This window comes from Protopterus annectens, chromosome 10.part0 (assembly GCF_019279795.1).
Source record: "Protopterus annectens isolate FY-2018-M chromosome 10.part0, PAN1.0, whole genome shotgun sequence".
In the NCBI taxonomy this organism is placed as follows: domain Eukaryota; kingdom Metazoa; phylum Chordata; order Ceratodontiformes; family Protopteridae; genus Protopterus; species Protopterus annectens.
In genome coordinates, this window is record NC_056744.1 from 318,262,547 (window position 1) to 318,281,579 (window position 19,033).

At 43.5% G+C, this 19,033-nt stretch overlaps 1 protein-coding gene across 1 annotated transcript in view; it reads right to left on the reverse strand.

Moving 5' to 3' along the window:
- The window catches only part of CCHR10.PART0H1orf112 (chromosome chr10.part0 C1orf112 homolog), a 2,885,111-nt gene that overhangs the window by 2,188,055 nt on the left and 678,023 nt on the right, over positions 1-19,033 (reverse strand). The window contains exon 10 of the mRNA XM_044086752.1: positions 16,734-16,823. Coding sequence (XP_043942687.1) covers positions 16,734-16,823 — 90 coding nt within the window. The remainder of the gene's footprint in view (positions 1-16,733; positions 16,824-19,033) is intronic.

Here is a 19,033-nt window from a genome sequence, read left to right on the forward strand (position 1 = left end):
CATGTTTAACACACCACTATTGACTAACACCATGTTTTGCACATGGAAATTTACAGCAACTGTAAAACCACATTTTCATATGTGGGAATTTGTGGATTCCAACAGAATATGTTGTATAAGAAAATGTACAACTTAGCGTTAACAGTAAATGTTCCATAAATTGGTATAGAGAAAGTACAGTTTTGTACCTACCATAAATGTAGATGTCCAATAGGTATGCAACTGCAGTCCTGACATATGGGTTGTCCTGCCACAGGCAGCCCTTCGGTCAGCCGGATTCCAAAGTCCTGGTCCAGCGTCGGCTGATGTCGCCCTTTCCCAGACGTCAGAGCGCCTGGGGTATAAAAGCGTCAGCCGACGCCATCTTCTTCAGCGTTTCTTGCCCCAGATGCCAGGTGCCCTCTAAGGAAGGCTAAATTTTGAAAATAAAGAAAAAATTCCAGACAAGTACAACAAAAAAACAAATACACCATAAAAGATTACCCCAGGTAGCTAAAATGAGGGGTAGAAACCCAAATGAATACCACAGAGGGGTAGGTGGGAGGGAAAACCTGACTGCAGTTGCATACCTATCGGACATCTACATTTATGGTAGGTACAAAACTGTACTATGTCCTTCAAGGATGCAACTGCAGTCCTGACATATGGGTTGAATACCATAGCCAACCTGGGGGGGTAGGCACTAAGAGAAAGATGGTGTAGCTAAAATGCCCTGCAGAACTGCAGAAGCAAACCCTGCTCTGGATCTGGAATATAAAGGCAGGTTGTAGTGTTTAGAAAATGTATGCACGGAGCTCCATGTAGCAGCTTCTAAAATGTCCTTTGTTGCCACTCCTCTTAAAAATGCTGTGGAGGTGGCTGTAGCTCTGGTGGAATGTGGCCTGATGTCAGCTGGCACAGTTTTTCCATGAAAAGAGTAGCAGAACCGAATGCAATTTCCAATCCATTTAGAAATTGTCTGTTTGGAAATTGCTTTTCCCTGCAATCGCGCCACGCAAGCTACAAAAAGCTGGTCAGATTTTCTGAAAGACTTTGTTCTATCCAAGTAGTAGCGCAACTGTCTGTGTATGTCCAAGGTGTGCAAAAGTCTCTCTCCTTTATTTTGAGGATTGGGAAAGAAGGTAAGCAGGCGAATAGCTTGATTCAGGGACACCCTGGATACCCCCTTTGGCATGAATGACGGATTGGTTCTCAAAGAAACTCTGTCCTGATGAAAAATGAGAAATGGTTGTATTGCCATAAGGGCCTGTAGCTCAGAGATTCTTCTTGCAGAGGTTACTGACAGAAGGAAAGCTGCCTTCCAAGACAGAAATTTCAACTCTGAAGATGCTGCTGGTTCAAAGGGAGGAAGAGTTAATTTTTCCAGCATGAAGTTGAGGTCCCATGCAGGCACGGGTGGTTTCCTTGGAGGGTTGATGTTCTTTGTACCGCTTAGAAACTGTCTTAGCAATGGGTGAGAAAATACAGGCGGATCAGTGTTATATTTGGCTGATATTGCTGAAGCATGTATTTTTATGGAAGAATATGAAAGGCCATTGTGTAGCATTTCAGCCAAATATTCTAGGATCTGTGGAATGCTCATCACTGATGGGTCTTGACCCTTTTTGCTGTTCCAGATAAGAAATCTCTTCCATTTTGCTGAGTATGTTTTTCTAGTGGAAGGTCTGCGCGCCTCCAGGATGATATCTTTTACCCTTTTGGAAAGTGTACCTGAGGAATAGTCATGGAATCTTCCAAGCTGTCAGCTTCAATGTTTTCAAGCTGGGGTGTAGTGTCCTGTAATTGTGCTGTGTCAGAAGAAGTGGCCACTGAGGAAGGAGCCACGGATTTGTGAGTGTCAAGCTCCGTAGCAGTGGGTACCAGTGTTGTCTTGGCCAGTCTGGAGCTATCAGAATGACTTTCGGTTGCTCTGTCTTGATTTTTAGTAACACCTTGGTCATCAAAGGAAGAGGTGGGAAGGCATATAGTGTTAGAGAGTTCCAACTGAAGGAGAGAGCGTCCACCTTCCATGCTTGAGGATGGTATGTCCTTGTGCAAAACTTTTTCAGATGGTGATTGAGGTGGGAGGCAAAAAGATCTATGTCCGGCCTTCCCCATGTTTGAGCTATTTGTAAGATGATGTCTGGATGCAACATCCATTCGTGTGGATCCATGATGTTTCTGCTTAGGCTGTCCGCCAGAACATTGTCCTTCCCTGGTACAAACTGGGATTGTAGTTCTATTTTCAATTGTAGAGAAATATCCCAGAGATTCATTGCCAGTCTGCAAAGAGGGTAGGAATGGGCACCTCCTTGCTTGTTTATGTACCACATAACTGTGGTATTGTCTGTCTTTATTAGTAGATGGCCCTGATGCATGAACTTTTCGAAGACCTTGATTGAATGTATCACTGCAAGCATTTCTTTTTGGTTGATGTGCAGGTGCTTTTCTTTTTGTGTCCATTGTCCTTGAATGCATCTGCCCTCCATGTGCGCCCCCCATCCATGGTCCGAGGCGTCTGCTGTTATGGTTTGACTTGTATGAGGCTTGCTGAAAGGCAGACCTTTGTTTATCTGGCTTGCTTGAGCCCACCACAGAAATTCCTTTTGAAGGCATGGAATGAGTGGGATCAATGCTTCCAGGCTGTGGCTGTGTTGAGACCATAGACTTTTTAGATACCATTGTAGTTTCCTCATATGCAGCCTTGCGTGTGGAATCAGAAGAATGCAAGATGCCATGCAACCCAGGGTCTGCAGGATTTTCCTTGCAGTCATCTGGGTGCGTGTTGCCAAGTTTCTGAAGTATTCTGGTAATTGTTTTTGTTTTTCTTTTGTCAAATGCCATCTGGGTGTTTGTGTCCAGTGTGGCACCCAGGAAAGGTATTTGCTGGGATGGTACGAGACTTGATTTCTGAATATTGACTGTGTATCCCAAGGCCTGCAGTAGGTGAATGACACAGTCCAAGTTTTTTTAACAAGGCTTGTTGGCTGTCCGCTTGTATAAGGCAGTCGTCCAGGTAAGGGTATATTTGTATCCCCTGAAGTCTGCAATGTGCAATTACTGTTGCCAGGCATTTCGTGAACACTCTGGGCGCAGTAGATAAGCCAAAGGGCAATGCTGAGAATTGATAATGCTCTGAGCCTGCAAGAAATCTGAGGTATCTTCTGCAACTTTGTCTGATTGGGACATGCAGGTATGCCTCCTTGAGGTCCAGAGTTACCAGCCAAGACCCCTTGCCCAGCATGGGAAGGAGTTGCTGTAAAGTCAGCATTTTGAATTTTGGCACAATAAGTTAAGTATTCAGTGCGGACAAGTCCAGAATGGGTCTCCATTGGTTCTCTTTTCTTGGAACAAGGAAAAGTCTTGAATAAAATCCTTGGCCTTGTTCTGCAGAAGGAACATTTTCTATTGCTCTTATTTGAAGTAGGTTTGTTATTTGTTTGAGTGCCTCTGCCCTTTGATTTGGTGGCAGGTTTGGCCTGCCATGTCCTGTTGGCAGTGTATGAAAATGGAATCTGTATCATTTGTCTATTATGTCCAGTATCCATTTGTCCTTTGTAATATTGTGCCAATTTTGAGAGAATAAAGATAATTTTCCGCCCAAAGGTGCTTCTAATTGAGCCCTGGATGGCGGAGTCAAAGTCAAGTCATTGAGATTGTCCCTGCGGAGCAGTGGAAGGTCCTGCCCCACCTCTCTGGTTCTGAGGTTGCCATTGACGTCCTCTGTAGGAGCCTCGAGTTTGCCCTCTACCACGTCTGTTTTTGCCTCTTTGAAATTTGTCTGTCTGGAAAAGACCAATGCTTAGAAGGCCAATTCCTGCTGAATCTTGGAGGCTGTACCTGGAGGAAATCTTTGACTGTTTGCACTGATTTTGCTTTTTCCTCTATTTTCTTTAAAACCTCTTGTGCAGTGGCACCAAATAGCTTATGTTTCTCTAGTGGTGCGTCCAAAAGCTTAATTTTCACATGATCTGGCAATGTTTGCTCCTTTAACCAAGCATGTCTGCGTATGACCGCACCTGTCATTGCTGCTCTACATGAAGCTTCCAATGCATCATATCCACAGTGAAGGAAATGGTTGCTAACCTGCTGAGTATTATGAACCAATTCCTGTAACCCCTTTCTATCTAATGGTTCAGGGGAAGCCAATTTCTTTTGCAAGTCATCCAACATGTATTCCTGATACTGAATCATATGAAATTGACAATTTAATGCTCGCATAGAAAGGGTGGAAGATGTATATGCTTTCTTGCCCCACCTTTCTAAAGCTCTAGAATCTCTTTCTGAAGGAAGTGGATTTTTAGCAGTAGTGGAAGAAGCCCCTTTAGGCCCCTGAGAAATAGTTTCAGGGTCAGCAGTATGGCCCTTGTACAGAAACTGATGTGTGTCTGGGACCCTGTAGTACCTGTCTGGCTTGACAGGAGCAGGGGGGAGGGAGTCAGGGGAAACACTAGATTCTAAGTACACATCATCTAAAACATTTAAAACTGGGGGAATAGCTAAGGGTCTATGCTGAGGTAGCTTTAAAAATTCCCTTAACCTTTTTCTAGAATCTGAGTATTCTTGGCCTTGCCATTTGAAGTGTTCCCTCAAGGAATGAAGCGTTTCCCCAAAGGAAAACTCCTCAGGAGGAGAAGCAGAGGGAATGGATTCCTCCGCATCAGAATCCTCGTAGGCCGGGAAGGCCTCCTCCTGGTAGTCTGAATGAGCAGAATCACCTGAGGCCTCATCAGAGGACTGGGGATCTACCTGCTCAACCCTAGGCCTCTTGACAGAAGGGGGCTGAGAGCCTCTTTCTGGATGTGGCTGAGAACCCCTAATTAAAGAGATAAGGTCCTCAGCTAAACTTAAAATTTGAGAACCAGAAGTGGATCCCAGAGAAACAGATCTTGGATGGAGAGACTTAGCCTGTTTGGCAGCCTTAGCACGTGTGTAGGCCTTAATGGACATAGACACTGGAGGCCTGGCAGCCCCGCATGCTGGAGTAGTCTTATCCACTGAAATGGTGTCAGGAATATCCTGGGCTACGTTCTCAGAGGGGAGAACAGAAACCGGCACCGAGCTGGCCTCCAGTACCGAAGTAACCGGTGGGGTGGTGTCGTCGGTCTGTAGCGGTTGTGAAACCGGCTCAGAAGAGACCGAGACACTCGCGGTAGCCCTAAACGTGGTGTCGGCCAAGACCGTGGACCGCGGATGCCGGTCCTTATCCTTCCGTTTTTTAGGTAAATGTGCTTTCGGAAGCTCCGACGGCATGATATAACAAAAATCTTCCCCAAAACAATCCTGTGCAAACTCTGCCCGACGCCTAAGAGTGCGTTTATTGAAAGAAGCACAAGCTGTACAGGCCAAGACGTTGTGTTCTGGGCCTAGGCAGGGTAAGCAGTAAGAGTGGAAATCCTTATGGGGTATTTGTTTCCCACAAGTTAAACAATTAACTTTTACAGTTTTATCTGACATCGGCTGAGGCAAGAAAAGGTCTCCAACGGGGGTACTTAGCTTTTTTGAAGACTTCAGTAGCTGAAAACACAGGAGCTGGCCGACTGGCACTTGCGAACTGCTTCTGCTTCGGGCACCACACGGCAAGAAAGACTGATGAAGATGGCGTCAGCTGACGCTTTTATACCCCAGGCGCTCTGACATCGGGGAAAGGGCGACATCAGCCGACGCCGGACTAGGACTTTGGAATCCGGCCGACCGAAGGGCTGCCTGAGGCAGGACAACCCATATGTCAGGACTGCAGTTGCATCCTTGAAGGACATCGTGTGCACACTAAATCAGCAGAACTTCAAGACAGCCCACTGCAGAAGGACAGCATGCTTCAACATTAAGGGGTTCAAGCACCCCAAGCTGGCTCATGTAATATAACATGTCAGGTCTGCAAGCATGCAGTTTACCCCATGCACCTCAGTTCAGACATACAGGATATAAGCAAGTAAGGCTAGAAAATAAAACAACTTGACACATTTATAGGACTTTCCATCACAAAGTAAGAGATTATCATTCTCATCACTACCACCCCACCTTTTCTCATTTTTGAAAAAAGTTGGGGTGTTGTGCCACCTGCTGCCACTTCTCTTGATTCAATGCTACTCTTCTACCATTGGCAGTCGTGTCTGACTATTGCAGCTCTTCTTTATGCAAGCCATGCATCTTTTGGCTGAATGTATTCTTTTTCTCCTGTCTCTATCGCAAATCATCTGCTTGACTCAATCTGTTCTCCTTGAGATACTCTGCAGCTGGTGCTATTTTGGCTTCTGCTCTGCTGTATCGACTTCTGACAGTTTAATGCTGAGAAAAGGCTCAGCTCTTAAGGAGAATTCCACTTCTCTTGGTCCAAGGGTATTCCTGTAAGACATTCCTATTGCTCTTTCTAAGGTTAATGATGAAAGCAGGAACAGACATAGAAGCCTTGTAAAAGAAAGGAATATAAAAAGCAGTCCTGTTCTTCCAAAGCTATCTGCTCTTTGCCTTTTAAGAATCCAGGTCAGAGGACGGTCCTGTGTATGTCAAGATCTATTTGTTTGTTTGTTTGTGTCTTAAGGCTTTTCCCGGTTAGCGGTCGCCACAGCGGAACTCCGGTCTGCTAATAATTGGCAGTAGAGTTTTACGTGCTGGCTTGCCGGGCCTAACACACAACCTTCAACGAAGGAACGCCCATTCATGCATGTCGCCACACAGATCTATGGTGTTTCTAAATTAGTTCATGTGATGGAGGGCAGACCTCTGACATCATCTTCGCAGGACAACTTCTCTTATTTGCCAGAAGTCAAGCCGTTATGGTTGGTAGACTGACTCATTACTTCTGAACCCCATCTGTTACTGTTAATATGGAAAGATGATAGACACACATGGAAATACATTTCATCCCCTCCACTGCTAGTTCTAGGATGAAGAGACACGTGGTCTTTACCCTCCTTTCTCACAATCTGCTCTTTGGGTCCTGTCTCTGCACTAGTCCATATATGACAATAAGCAACCAGCAGGTGTTGCATTCAGCGTCAACAAAATATCAATGTTGGATGCAGTTTCAGTAATAAGACGAAAACCTTTCTTGACATACATGTCAACAGTATCATCTGTGTCAGCATCGATATCAATACCATTAGTACCAACTGCCTTTTGGCCCTCTGGTGTCATGGCCAACTCCAGTACCAGTGTTCTTGGCTCGATTTGAAATCTCTGATGCCTCAGCATTCGAATGGTCAGCCCCTAGAATCTTTGCTGCCAGCCCTGAGTTAGGTGACATTGTTGATGTTGAGGGTGTGCAGGTGGATGTCACCTCCAATAGTAGCATCATATTTTGTAAAAGCTGGCCTTGGAAGCTCAACGCCAATATCTTTGGAAACAGAGTATGGTTTCAACATCAGTTAATAAAACTTGATACAATGGACGCAAAAGTAAGGGAACATAATTTGCATTAGCCTTTACTGGCATCTGCAACTGTGACTCGGGTCACTCCAGAACAAGTACAAATATGACTCTGTCATTCTCCATGTTGGTGTGAATGACCTAAGCCGTACCTCCCTGGACTACATTAAGACAGACATGGAAGAGCTCTCTGATCACATAGCCCAGGCTGGTATGACCCTGACCCTGAGTAACATCCTGCCCTCACCAAGAATGATACCATGGTATAAAGAAAAAATTCTCGATTTCAACAACTGGCTAAGTTTCTGGTGTCATTCAAATGGGATCCAGTGTCTGTCTGCCTGGGATGACATGCTCGACAAACCACGCTGCTTCGCTAGAGACGGCTTGCACCTGTCACCCTTAGGCTTTCGAATACTGGCCAAGGCTCTTGCCAACCCCATAGTGTCTTTTTTAGGCAAGGCTCAAAAGACAAACCCACCACCGTAAATAGCACAAGTAACAAAAAACTGAGGGTAATGCTACTCAATGCCAGAAGTCTAAACCTCAAAATGCACGCACTCGAGGCACTCCTCAGTATAAAGAAAATCGATATATGTGCAGTAACAGAAACCTGGTTTAAGGCTCCATTGAGCACCCCAGCACTACCAGGCTACAACTCATACTATACATTTCGGCCACAGAACTCAACCCTAAATACAAAAGGCGGGGGCATATCCATATTCATCAAGGATACCCACACCTCCAGGTTAATGGCACAGCACGATGCTTCAGAGATCATCCACGTGCAACTAACAATGGGCAAAACTGCAATTCAAATTGTAGCTTGCTACAGATCACCCACCATGTCCCAGGACCCCCATTCCGCATTTCTAGAAACACTGGGAAACAAAGGCCCTACCAAACACCCTAATATTGGGTGATTTCAATTACCCAAACATTAACTGGGAGAACTACTCAAGTACTAACTCCCTTCCCCAACATTTCCTAGAATTTATAAACTCAAACGCCCTGGTTCAACTGGTCAACACTCCCACCAGAGGTGACAACATATTGGACCTGGTCATCACCAACATGGGCGACCTGTGTTGCACACCAGAGGTCAACCCCTCGCTGGTTAGATATGACCACACACAAATCACTTTGGATAGCCACATTCTGCCCCCATCCCCGGACAAGGAAACCACTGTGAAAAACTTTTCAAAAGCAAACTTCATGTTACTTAAGACCAAGGTGGAAAGTTTCAAAGCTTCCATGCTGAAGGATAACGCTGTCCAAGCTGCAAAATCCTATATTAATGCATTCTATGGACACCTACAAGAATGCATGGATCGTGCCATCCCAAGCAAAATCAAGACTCACTCCTCCAAGAAAAGGAAACCAGTCTGGTGGACTCCTGTCATAAACAATATATACAATAGGAGGAGGAAACTAGTACAGAAAACAGTAAAATCCCACGAAGGGAAGACATCCCTGATCAGTATCAGGAAAAAACTACAATCTCTAATAAAATCATCCAAGGCGAGCTTCGAAAGAAAAATTGCCAAGAACTCCAAAAATAACCACAAGGCATTCTTTAGCTATGGCAAGAATCTAAGTGGCAATGCTCAGATCTGCTCAGAGTAAGTGCAGAATGGCACAAAATACACTGAACCGACTGATATCACCAACATCCTGGCAGACAGGTTCAGTGCAAACTTCACCCCCCTCTCACTCCCAAAAGGGCCCATAACCATACCAGAAGAATGTAGGGTCCCTGAAACCACAGACAGGTTAAAACAGCCCTCTTCAAAGCCAAAAAACAGAATCAATGGGAGCGGACGGTGTCCCAGGCTGCGGCCTACACAAGCTCAAAGACTAACTAACCCCTCATCTAAACACACTGTTCAAACTCAGCCTCTCCACAGGCTACATACCCATAGAGTGTGGCACAGCAACGGTTATTCCGCTCCACGAAGGTGGAGCCACAACTGACCCCGGGAACTATCGCCCTATAAGCCTGACTAGCTTGGTCTGCAAGGCTATGGAGCGCATCATCATGGAACTCATTAACAGAGACATTGGGAACCTCCAAACACTGGACCCTACCCAGTTCAGCTTTAAGGGCAGATCATGCCTCCTAAACCTGGTGGACTTTTTTTTTGAGACAATTACCAAGGCTATAGATGAGGGAAAGGTGGTATACACAGCCTACCTAGACCTCGCAAGGGACTTCAACACCATTCCCCATTCTGGTATTATAGACAAGTTCACCAGCCTGAAAATAAACCCCTACTTTCACAAGATGGGTTGCCAACTGGCTCACGGACAGAGCCCACATGGAGAGTGTTGCGGGAGCTAGGTCCGACTAAACCGGTTACAAGTGGTGTTCCCCAGGGCTCAGTCCTAGGACCCCTCCTGTTCGGCATATACTTCTCAGAGGTACAGGTAAGCACAGGAGGACTATGGCTGACCAAGTTCGAAGACGACTGCAAACTAGGAGCTATAATTGACTCTCCAGCTGACACAGACTTCCTCCAAAAGGGTCTCACCGAGACAGATACCTGGTGTCAAAATCATAGCCTCAAGCTAAATGCCATAAAGTGCATAGTCATCCCCTTTGGAAAAAACAAAGTACCCACAAACTACCACATAGGTGGTAGTCCCCTAAATATGGAAGCTGTAATACGGGATCTGGGGACCCAAGCAGATATTAATCTCACCTTTGATAATCACATTTCAAAAGTGGTTAGAAAATCCTTCTACATGGCCAACCTAATCACAAAAGGGTTCGCATTCAGATCAAAAGAGGTCATTGTGCCCCTCTGCTCATCACTCTTCAGACCCATCATAGAGTACAATGCCCCATTTGGGATGTACTTGACAAGACACCTGCAATAGCTGGAAAGACAACAGAAGTACCTCACCAAGGGGATCACTGGCCTCAAACAGATGCCATATGCAGCCCGACTGAAGAAACTCCAGCTGTACTCGGTTGCTAACCGCCTACTCAGAGGTCATCTCTGCCTGACATACAAGGCTATGTCTAACCCAGAATTGATGGACATGCTCCACCTAAAGAAAACCTTATCCCCTCGAGCCATATGCTCTAGGGATCTAAACCTCACCACAACAATAAACAGGACGTGCTGGAGGGATAGATTCCTGTCCCAGAGACTTCCCATGCTTTGGAACAAGATCTCAATCTACATTAGCCAGAGCTCCTCGCTAACACTCTTCAAAAGAAACCTTGACGAGTGGATGGGAAACAGAAAGTTTACCCCGGGAATCACTTCAGTGGCTCTGCTGGACAGAGGCACAGGGAACTAATTTAAGGAGATGGCAAAAGCCAACACATTCTGGCTAGATGCCTTCAGGCAGATAGCCTAGTACCTACCTACCAACCTATGAACCTATGGTCTTAATCCAACCAATGTCCATCTGACCCTGCTACATCTTATTTCCTTGGAAATGGGGCAGAGGATTACAGAACCACAGGCAAGACCAACATTTGCTGTCCAATGATAACCTTGGTTCATCCTCTTTGGAGTGCCCCCATACCCCAAAGAGTGACAGAAAGCAGACATGCAAGATTCCCTTCTGTAGTCCTCATACCCAGCCATGGGCAACAGTTGATTTCTCACCCTACCCCTTATTGACTCCAAGTCTGGAGAGATCTTAGTGATGAGAGAAAGAAGAGAATGGTCAGCTGATCATTCTTAATCTCTACAGGGGATCTGACTGTAGGCATTCCAGTCATCACCCCTCCACCATCCCTGCCATCCTTCTGGGTGTCTCTCCATTCCACTTTTATTCTTAACGAAGCATGGAGAAAGCCTGCTATTCTAGTACTTGCTCTAGGATATCAGATAAAATGCTTCAGCTTCTAAAAGATTGGAATAGTTGCATTAAAGTGCTGGTCACTGACTTTACTGTACTAGTATTAGTCCTTATCACTGCTCACATACCAGAAAGGCGTAAGATCTATCCTTTGGTAAGGAGGATAGGGTGATGGATCTCTTTGGGAAGCTCATTTATATGCCTTCTAATTTTTTTTTTCTAATCAGGACACTAAATTGCTTGAAATTTAAAATTAATTGGTTAAATAATACAACTGAAACATCACTGCAACAATTTAGATATCTAAAACATGCAAAGTAATGAATTCATCATGACAAGACATCTTACTATGGCAGCCTACAAAACTATCCCAGCTCCAGCTCTAGAATATTCTGGGCATCTGTACATGAACTTAAATCCTGGTAAAGCATTCCAGCCTGTTCGCATCTATAGCTGATACTTCCACAAGTATCGCAACACAGTCTAACCTGCCCCACAAGTGCCGCGACACAATCTAACCTGCACCACAAGTGCTGCGACACAGCCTAACCTGCACCACAAGTGCTGCGACACAGCCTAACCTGCACCACAAGTGCCGCGACACAGCCTAACCTGCACCACAAGTGCTGTGACAGTCTAACCTGCACCACAAGTGCTGCGACAGTCTAACCTGCACCACAAGTGCTGCGACAGTCTAACCTGCACCACAAGTGCTGCGACACAGCCTAGCCTGCACCACAAGTACTGCGACAGTCTAACCTGCACCACAAGTACTGCGACACAGTTTAGCCTGCACCCCAAGTACTGCGACACGGCTTAGCCTGCACCACAAGTACTGCAACACAGTTTAACCTGCACCACAAATACTGCTACTGTGACACAGTTTAACCTGCACCACAAATACTGCTACTGTAACACAGTTTAACCTGCACCACAAGTACTGCAACACAGTTTAACCTGCACCACTAGCACTGCAACACAGTTTAACCTGCACCACAAGTACTGCAACACAGTTTAACCTGCACCTCAAGAACTGCGACATAGTTTAACCTGCACCTCAAGTACTGCAACACAGTTTAACCTGCACCACAAGTACTGCGACACAGTTTAACCTGCACGACACGTACTGCGACACAGTTTAACCTACACGACACGTACTGTGACACAGTTTAACCTACACGACACGTACTGTGACACAGTTTAACCTGCATGACACATACTGTGACACAGTTTAACCTACACCTCAAGTACTGTGACACAGTTTAACCTGCACCGCAAGTACTGCGACAGTTTAACCTGCACCTCAAGTACTGTGACACAGTTTAACCTGCACCTCAAGTACTGCGACACAGTTTAACCTGCACCACAAGTACTGCGACACAGTTTAACCCACGACACGTACTGTGACACAGTTTAACCTGCATGACACATACTGTGACACAGTTTAACCTGCACCTCAAGTACTGTGCTGCACCACAAGTACTGCAACACAGTTTAACCTGCACCTCAAGTACTGTGACACAGTTTAACCTGCACCACAAGTACTGCGACACAGTTTAACCTGCACCTCAAGTACTGTGACACAGTCTAACCTGCACCACAAGTGCTGCGACAGTCTAACCTGCACAAGTGCTGAGACACAGCTTAGCCTGCACCACAAGTACTGCGACACAGTCTAATCTGCACCACAAGTACTGCGACACAGTTTAGCCTGCACCACAAGTACTGCGACACAGCTTAGCCTGCACCACAAGTACTGCGACACAGCTTAGCCTGCACCACAAGTACTGCGACATAGCTTAGCCTGCACCACAAGTACTGCGACACAGCTTAGCCTGCACCATAAGTACTGCGACACAGTTTAAACCTGGACCTCAAGTGCTGCGACACAGTTTAACCTGGACCTCAAGTACAGCGACACAGTTTAACCTACACAACATGTACTGCAACACCGTTTAACCTACACGACACATACTGCAATACAGTTTAACCTACATGACACGTACTGCGACACTGTTTAACCTACACTTCACTATTTCCATTTCCTAAGTACTAAAAGAAAAAAACAATGCCCCCTAGTAAATTCTAAGCTCCTGCATAAATTACCAGTTCTTAAAACACTTTCTCCTTTTCTCCAGTATCCACCTGACAAATATAGAATTTTTATTCAAGGATAAAGCTGCTGTTTTAGGACCAGACCAACTACCTGCATTATATATCAAAATGACTGGCAATGCCCTAGTCAGCCTCTATATTCATCAATTACAAAAATGAAAAAAAGTATGCCCCACTCTGGAAAGAGATCCTATATTATACCATTACATAAAGGGGGACAATCTTGGGAGTTGTTTACCCAAACGGCCATGTATATCTTTTGACCTGCTGCCTGTGATTTAGGCCTTTTAACCTACAAGGTCAGATACTACATCTAAATGGGTGTAATTCATTTGGTCACGCTCACCCATTGTTGAGCTTTTCTTTATTTATTTATTTCACGTTGGTCGACAATGACCAGGCACCATGATGCAAGACAAATAAAAAATATATACATAAACTGAATAATATAGAGAGCTGTACTTGGTACAGTAACAAAGTATAAACAGACAATACATTAATATGTTATTTACAATTACAAAAGTAAGTGATTTACAGTGTGTACAATTAAGGTAGTTATATGACCAACGGTCATTTATTAAACGTGTAGCTTTAAAAGAAAGAAGTTTCTACAGTGTGAGCTGCAAGTCTAGTCACGGTCACAGAAGCAAGAGCATCTGATGTCCTTAAACTATTTTAGTCTTTTTTCTAAACAACTGAAGTGTCTCTTTGCTGCCCCAGTTTTGCTGGTAGACCGTTCCAAATAGCTGGGCCTAGTCTACTGACAATGGACCCCATTCCTAAGTCAGGGCACCATCACAGTTCATGAAGTTAGTATCATACAGCCCTTTCTCCTGTAGAGATTTTACAGTGAGGTCTAAATGAGGGTAATGACATCTTCCTGACTGTCAATGCGTGTGTAATTAGGATGCCTAATTTGTATTTTTTTCAGAGGGAAAAGATCCCATCTTTAACAGAGTTTAGATCTGACAGCCAAGTAGAAATGTGACTCTTGTTACTTACAGGTATCTAAATGCACTGCTGTAGAAGCTGCTAGTGATACGTTACTAGTTCTCCAAGAACTCCTCTACAGATTTTATTTACAGTAGTTTGTACGTACATGTTTCAGCTGGAATGTAAGGTTACAAGAGGAGATTCATACCTGACTTTAGAGATAAGCACATTTTTAATTAAGACATTATGAACTGTAGGGGTAAGGAGGTGTGAGACTCTGTAGCACAGTTTTGGTTAGTGGAGTGTTTTGCTACTAATATTGTCAGGATGCTTGGCCAATGAAAGAATGATCCCCTAGGTACCTCTGTTCTGTTATTAATGGCACTGGATTTCTGCCTTTATCAGTAATAAGGATTTTGGGGAGTTTTCTGGGATGCTAAATTATCATGATGTTAGACTTCAGAAGATTGATTTGGCACGTGGTTTTATTCTTTTTTTGTGCTAAATTAGCCAAATATTCAGATTATCAAAGGATGCAATAGCCAAGGTGTTGAACATCACATGTAAGGTAAATGAGATAGGATGCCAATGCAGAAACAATACTCTGTAAAGAAAGGTTCAGCCCTTTGGTTGGGAGTGAGAGGGTGTGTGTGTGTGTGTGTGTGTGTGTGTGTGTGTGTGTGTGTGTTTAAGTGGGGGACTGTTAGGGAAAGGATGTTTAGTACACTGTTTAGGGTTGGGGTTAGGGGTAGGGGAAATGATAGATTAGGACACATAAGGTGCGGCAGGGGAAGGGTTAATACTCTGTATTATCTCCAGTGTGGGCCTGCTTACTTACAAGGCCATGTATTACATTCAGTGTGAGCCTGCTTACTTACAATGCCATGTATTACATTCAGTGTGGGCCTGCTTACCTACACGGCCATGTATTACATCCAGTGTGGTACTTACACGGCCATGTATTACATCCAGTGTGGGCCTGCTTACTTACAAGGTCATGTATTACATCCAGTGTAGGCCTTCTTACTTACAACGCCGTGTATTACATCCAGTGTGGGTCTGCGTACTTACAATGCCGTGTATTACATCCAGTGTGGGCCTGCTTACTTACAATGCCGTGTATTACATCCAGTGTGGGCCTGCTTACTTACAAGGCATACATCCAGTGTGGGCCTGCTTACTTACAATGCCATGCATTACATCCAGTGTGGGCCTGCTTACTCACAAGGCCATTTATTACAATCAGTTTGGGCTTGCTTACTTACAAGGCTGTGTATTACATCCAGTGTGGGTCTGCTTACTTACAATGCTGTGTATTATATCCAGTGTGGGCCTGCTTACCTACAAGGCCGTATATTACATCCTGTATTGGCCTGCTTACCTACAAGGCCGTATATTACATCCTGTATTGGCCTGCTTACCTACAAGGTCACATATTACATCAAGTGTGGGTCTGCTTACTTACATGGTCGTGTATTACATCCACTCTGGGCCTGCTTACTTACATTGCCGTGTATTACATCCAGTCTTGGCCTGCTTACTTACATGGCCGTGTATTACATCCAGTCTGGGCCTGCTTACCTACAAATCCCTGCATATTACCAGTCCAGACCCTGGTTACTTTCAAAGCCCTCAATTATCTCCACTGTGGGCTTACTTACTATGAAAACTTACCTAAATCATGGTGTAACTAGTTGATTCTCTTGTACAGTTCATTCCAATCCACTTTCCCTTATTTTGTGCCAAAAGCCTACTACTTTTGTGAAACAGAATAAATCCTTAAGTGGTCTTTTATACTGGGATGACAACTTGGTTCATTGAAATAAGATGGAAAAACCTCTATGGCAGCCTTCTAATTTAAAGGCGTTTTGTGACAGAGTGGAGGTGAACACAAATTTCCCAAACCTAATGTTGTCTTCTTTTCCAATTTATTAATATGTGGGTGATGTTTTACTTCACTATCTAAAACTTAAAGTCTACTGATTTTGAGTACTTAATTCTGCTCATTTCACTGTGACATTCCAGCAGCCTCCATAACTGGTTGCCAGACAGACATTTTAGTTAAATGGATTTGTTTAGCATTCTCTTGTGTTCCATTCTCTCAGAAGGGATTTTCACATGAAGCCTCATTTAAGCTCATCCCAGTCACAAAGTCTGAAATTAGTAAGTGAAACTCTGCACAAAGACTGTGCATTTAAGTTCTGTTCTGTTCTAGTTTAAAGGAATGGGTTAATACTTTCAGTATGAAAGCAGCTTTTAAAATAAAACTGGGAAAGACATCAACATGCTGCCATTCTGCCTGCATTATGACACATTACACACAATATCATAATTAAACCCCCAACAAAAATCTACATTTAAACTTCTATACATACTCAAAAAATAACAGAAGCCCTCTAACATGCATACATAGACAAAAAATACACCAGAGGACATACAGAAACAAGGCACAGCGTGGTACTACATGACTTCTGTACGTGCTGCTGCTACATACACAGGTGCTCAGAGATGTCCCTTACCTTAGTGTAGTGTACTAGAGTGTTGCCAAAGAATCGAGAAAGCTTCAGAGTTTTCTGAAACAATTTGTATTCTGCACTGTTCAGGTCTTCCTACACAAAGAAGATGCAGTTACTTATTTTAGACAAGATCAAATACAAAGTTCTTCACTTTCAGAAGATTCTACAATGAAGAAGGAGACCAAAAGCATTATAAAACATTTCTAACATTAGTCTACTGTTAACACGACAGCCTATACCAAACAACAACTTGTGACTCAGACCAGAAAATACATAACTAGGAAATTCTGATTTTGTAGCAGCGTGTTCATCATTACACTAACAAAAGAACATTTAACAAAGAGCTGAAGGCCTTTGCTTTGTGCAGCTCACCAGATAACATAGCTTAAAGCTCTGAAAAGCTGACAACCCCTACACTTTCATTCATTATGGAGAAGGTGCTATGTGAATGGGGGGGGGGGTCAACTCCACCACACTCACAGCTGAGGTACAGGCAGCACCTGCCCCATAAAATGTGAACCCCCTACTAAAGTTCTCCATAAACACTCATCATTGTGGCAGGCTGTGTATATGATGGTTGGCCATGGGTTGCATCATTCACCTTGGTAATCTGCAGGCACACTGAGATCTCATATATGCTGCTAGAGGCCCCATGTTTTTTTTTGCTATTAGGTGACGTCAGCTTCAGGAAAGCAGTCTAAGCCATATTTATTTTTATTTATTTATTCTGTTTGACTAGACCAGAAAAAGACCCTTTTCAGCAGAATCTTGAGGAGAAAAGCACCAAAAAAATTAACTTACAAAATTACAGTAATTGCAAGCAAACATTGTGGTAACAGTGTGGCTGCTATAGCAGAAAAAAAAAAAAAATAACTAGAGCAGTGGGAGTATATTTACAAAGGAAAGCAAGCTAAAATAAGGATAGAATCAAAAATACATTATGGTATGAAGACTAAATAACACACAGATTATTAAATAGTGCATTACTATAATTACAGGAACAGTACACAGTTCACTTACACCAAAAGGAGCAAAGTATACAAAGTAAAGAAAAGATGTATACACTTTAAAAAAAATGAAATATTTGAAGAGATTAAATTATCTGGGTGAACATGAGCAAGTACAGACCCTGGAGCCGTATGGACAGTTTACAGAATGTTTGAAGTTGTTCAAAGATATTATTTGTCTCACTACCTAAGGAAGGGTGCTTGTGTCTTATTACTGCATGATAAATATAGGGCATCACCAAAAAAATTTGAGATTTTTTAACTACAAGATATTTAGCGGAGGAGTGAGGATGTTTTGACTGGAAGTATTGCTATGAAATGAAGTTAAGGAAGGGACATTTGTCTGAGAATAAAGTATGTTATTGGAATTGTGAGAAATTAAGAAGGTTTAGGAATTCAAGCAAATTTAATTTTTTTGAGTGCTAGGCAGTGGTTGGTGAAACTGGGCAACTTAGTTGCATATTTAGTAATGTTATTCTAGTGTTGTTCTAGTTTTTTTAACAGAGATGTGTTAGCATTTAAGAATACATGAAGTATAAATTAAGGTAGGGAGCAGGCAGGTGGCAGCTGTATCAGTCTGTGATTGTGCACTGAGAAAAGTTAGACACTATAAAAAGGCCTACTTTTGACCTTTTTTTTATTATATTATGGGCATGAATATCAAATCACCTAGGATATCTCCTAGTATGTTGATATGCAAGATTACTTTGTGGAGAATGTTTTGTGTGGTTACAACAGAGCAACTATATTTTTATCTGATTGAGGGTTAGAGTTTGAAGGCTTTCATCTACTTTTACAAGAGTTTATGTTCAGATGTGAAAGTGACAGCCAGTGCTCTATGGAGGTGAAACGATTCTTTGGTTCGAGTTTGAAGTGAAGGATGAGTGAGGCGGCAGAGCAGATTACAGTAGCATCACCACTATATTGGATAACAGCATCACGAGGTATGGATTTTAAGAGTTTGTTTTTGAATACGTTGAATAGTAGGGGTCCCAAGGTTAGAACCCTGTGAGACACCTGTGGCTACAAGCAGAAATGTGAAGAGGGATGAGAGACATTTTATTTCCTGTGTACAGTTACTGAGGTGACTAGAAACCCAATATACTACTGAGGGGGAAAAATCTCAAGGAAGACAAGATGTGAAGTAATTTGTGATGGGAGACCATATTAACCGTTTTACAGAGATCTACAAAAATGGAGGAGATAGATTAAAAGACAGGATGAAAAAAGAAGTTATGTACCTACCATAACATTCCATGTTAGTTGTCTTCATCCTGCCTTCTTTCTTGCTGGTTG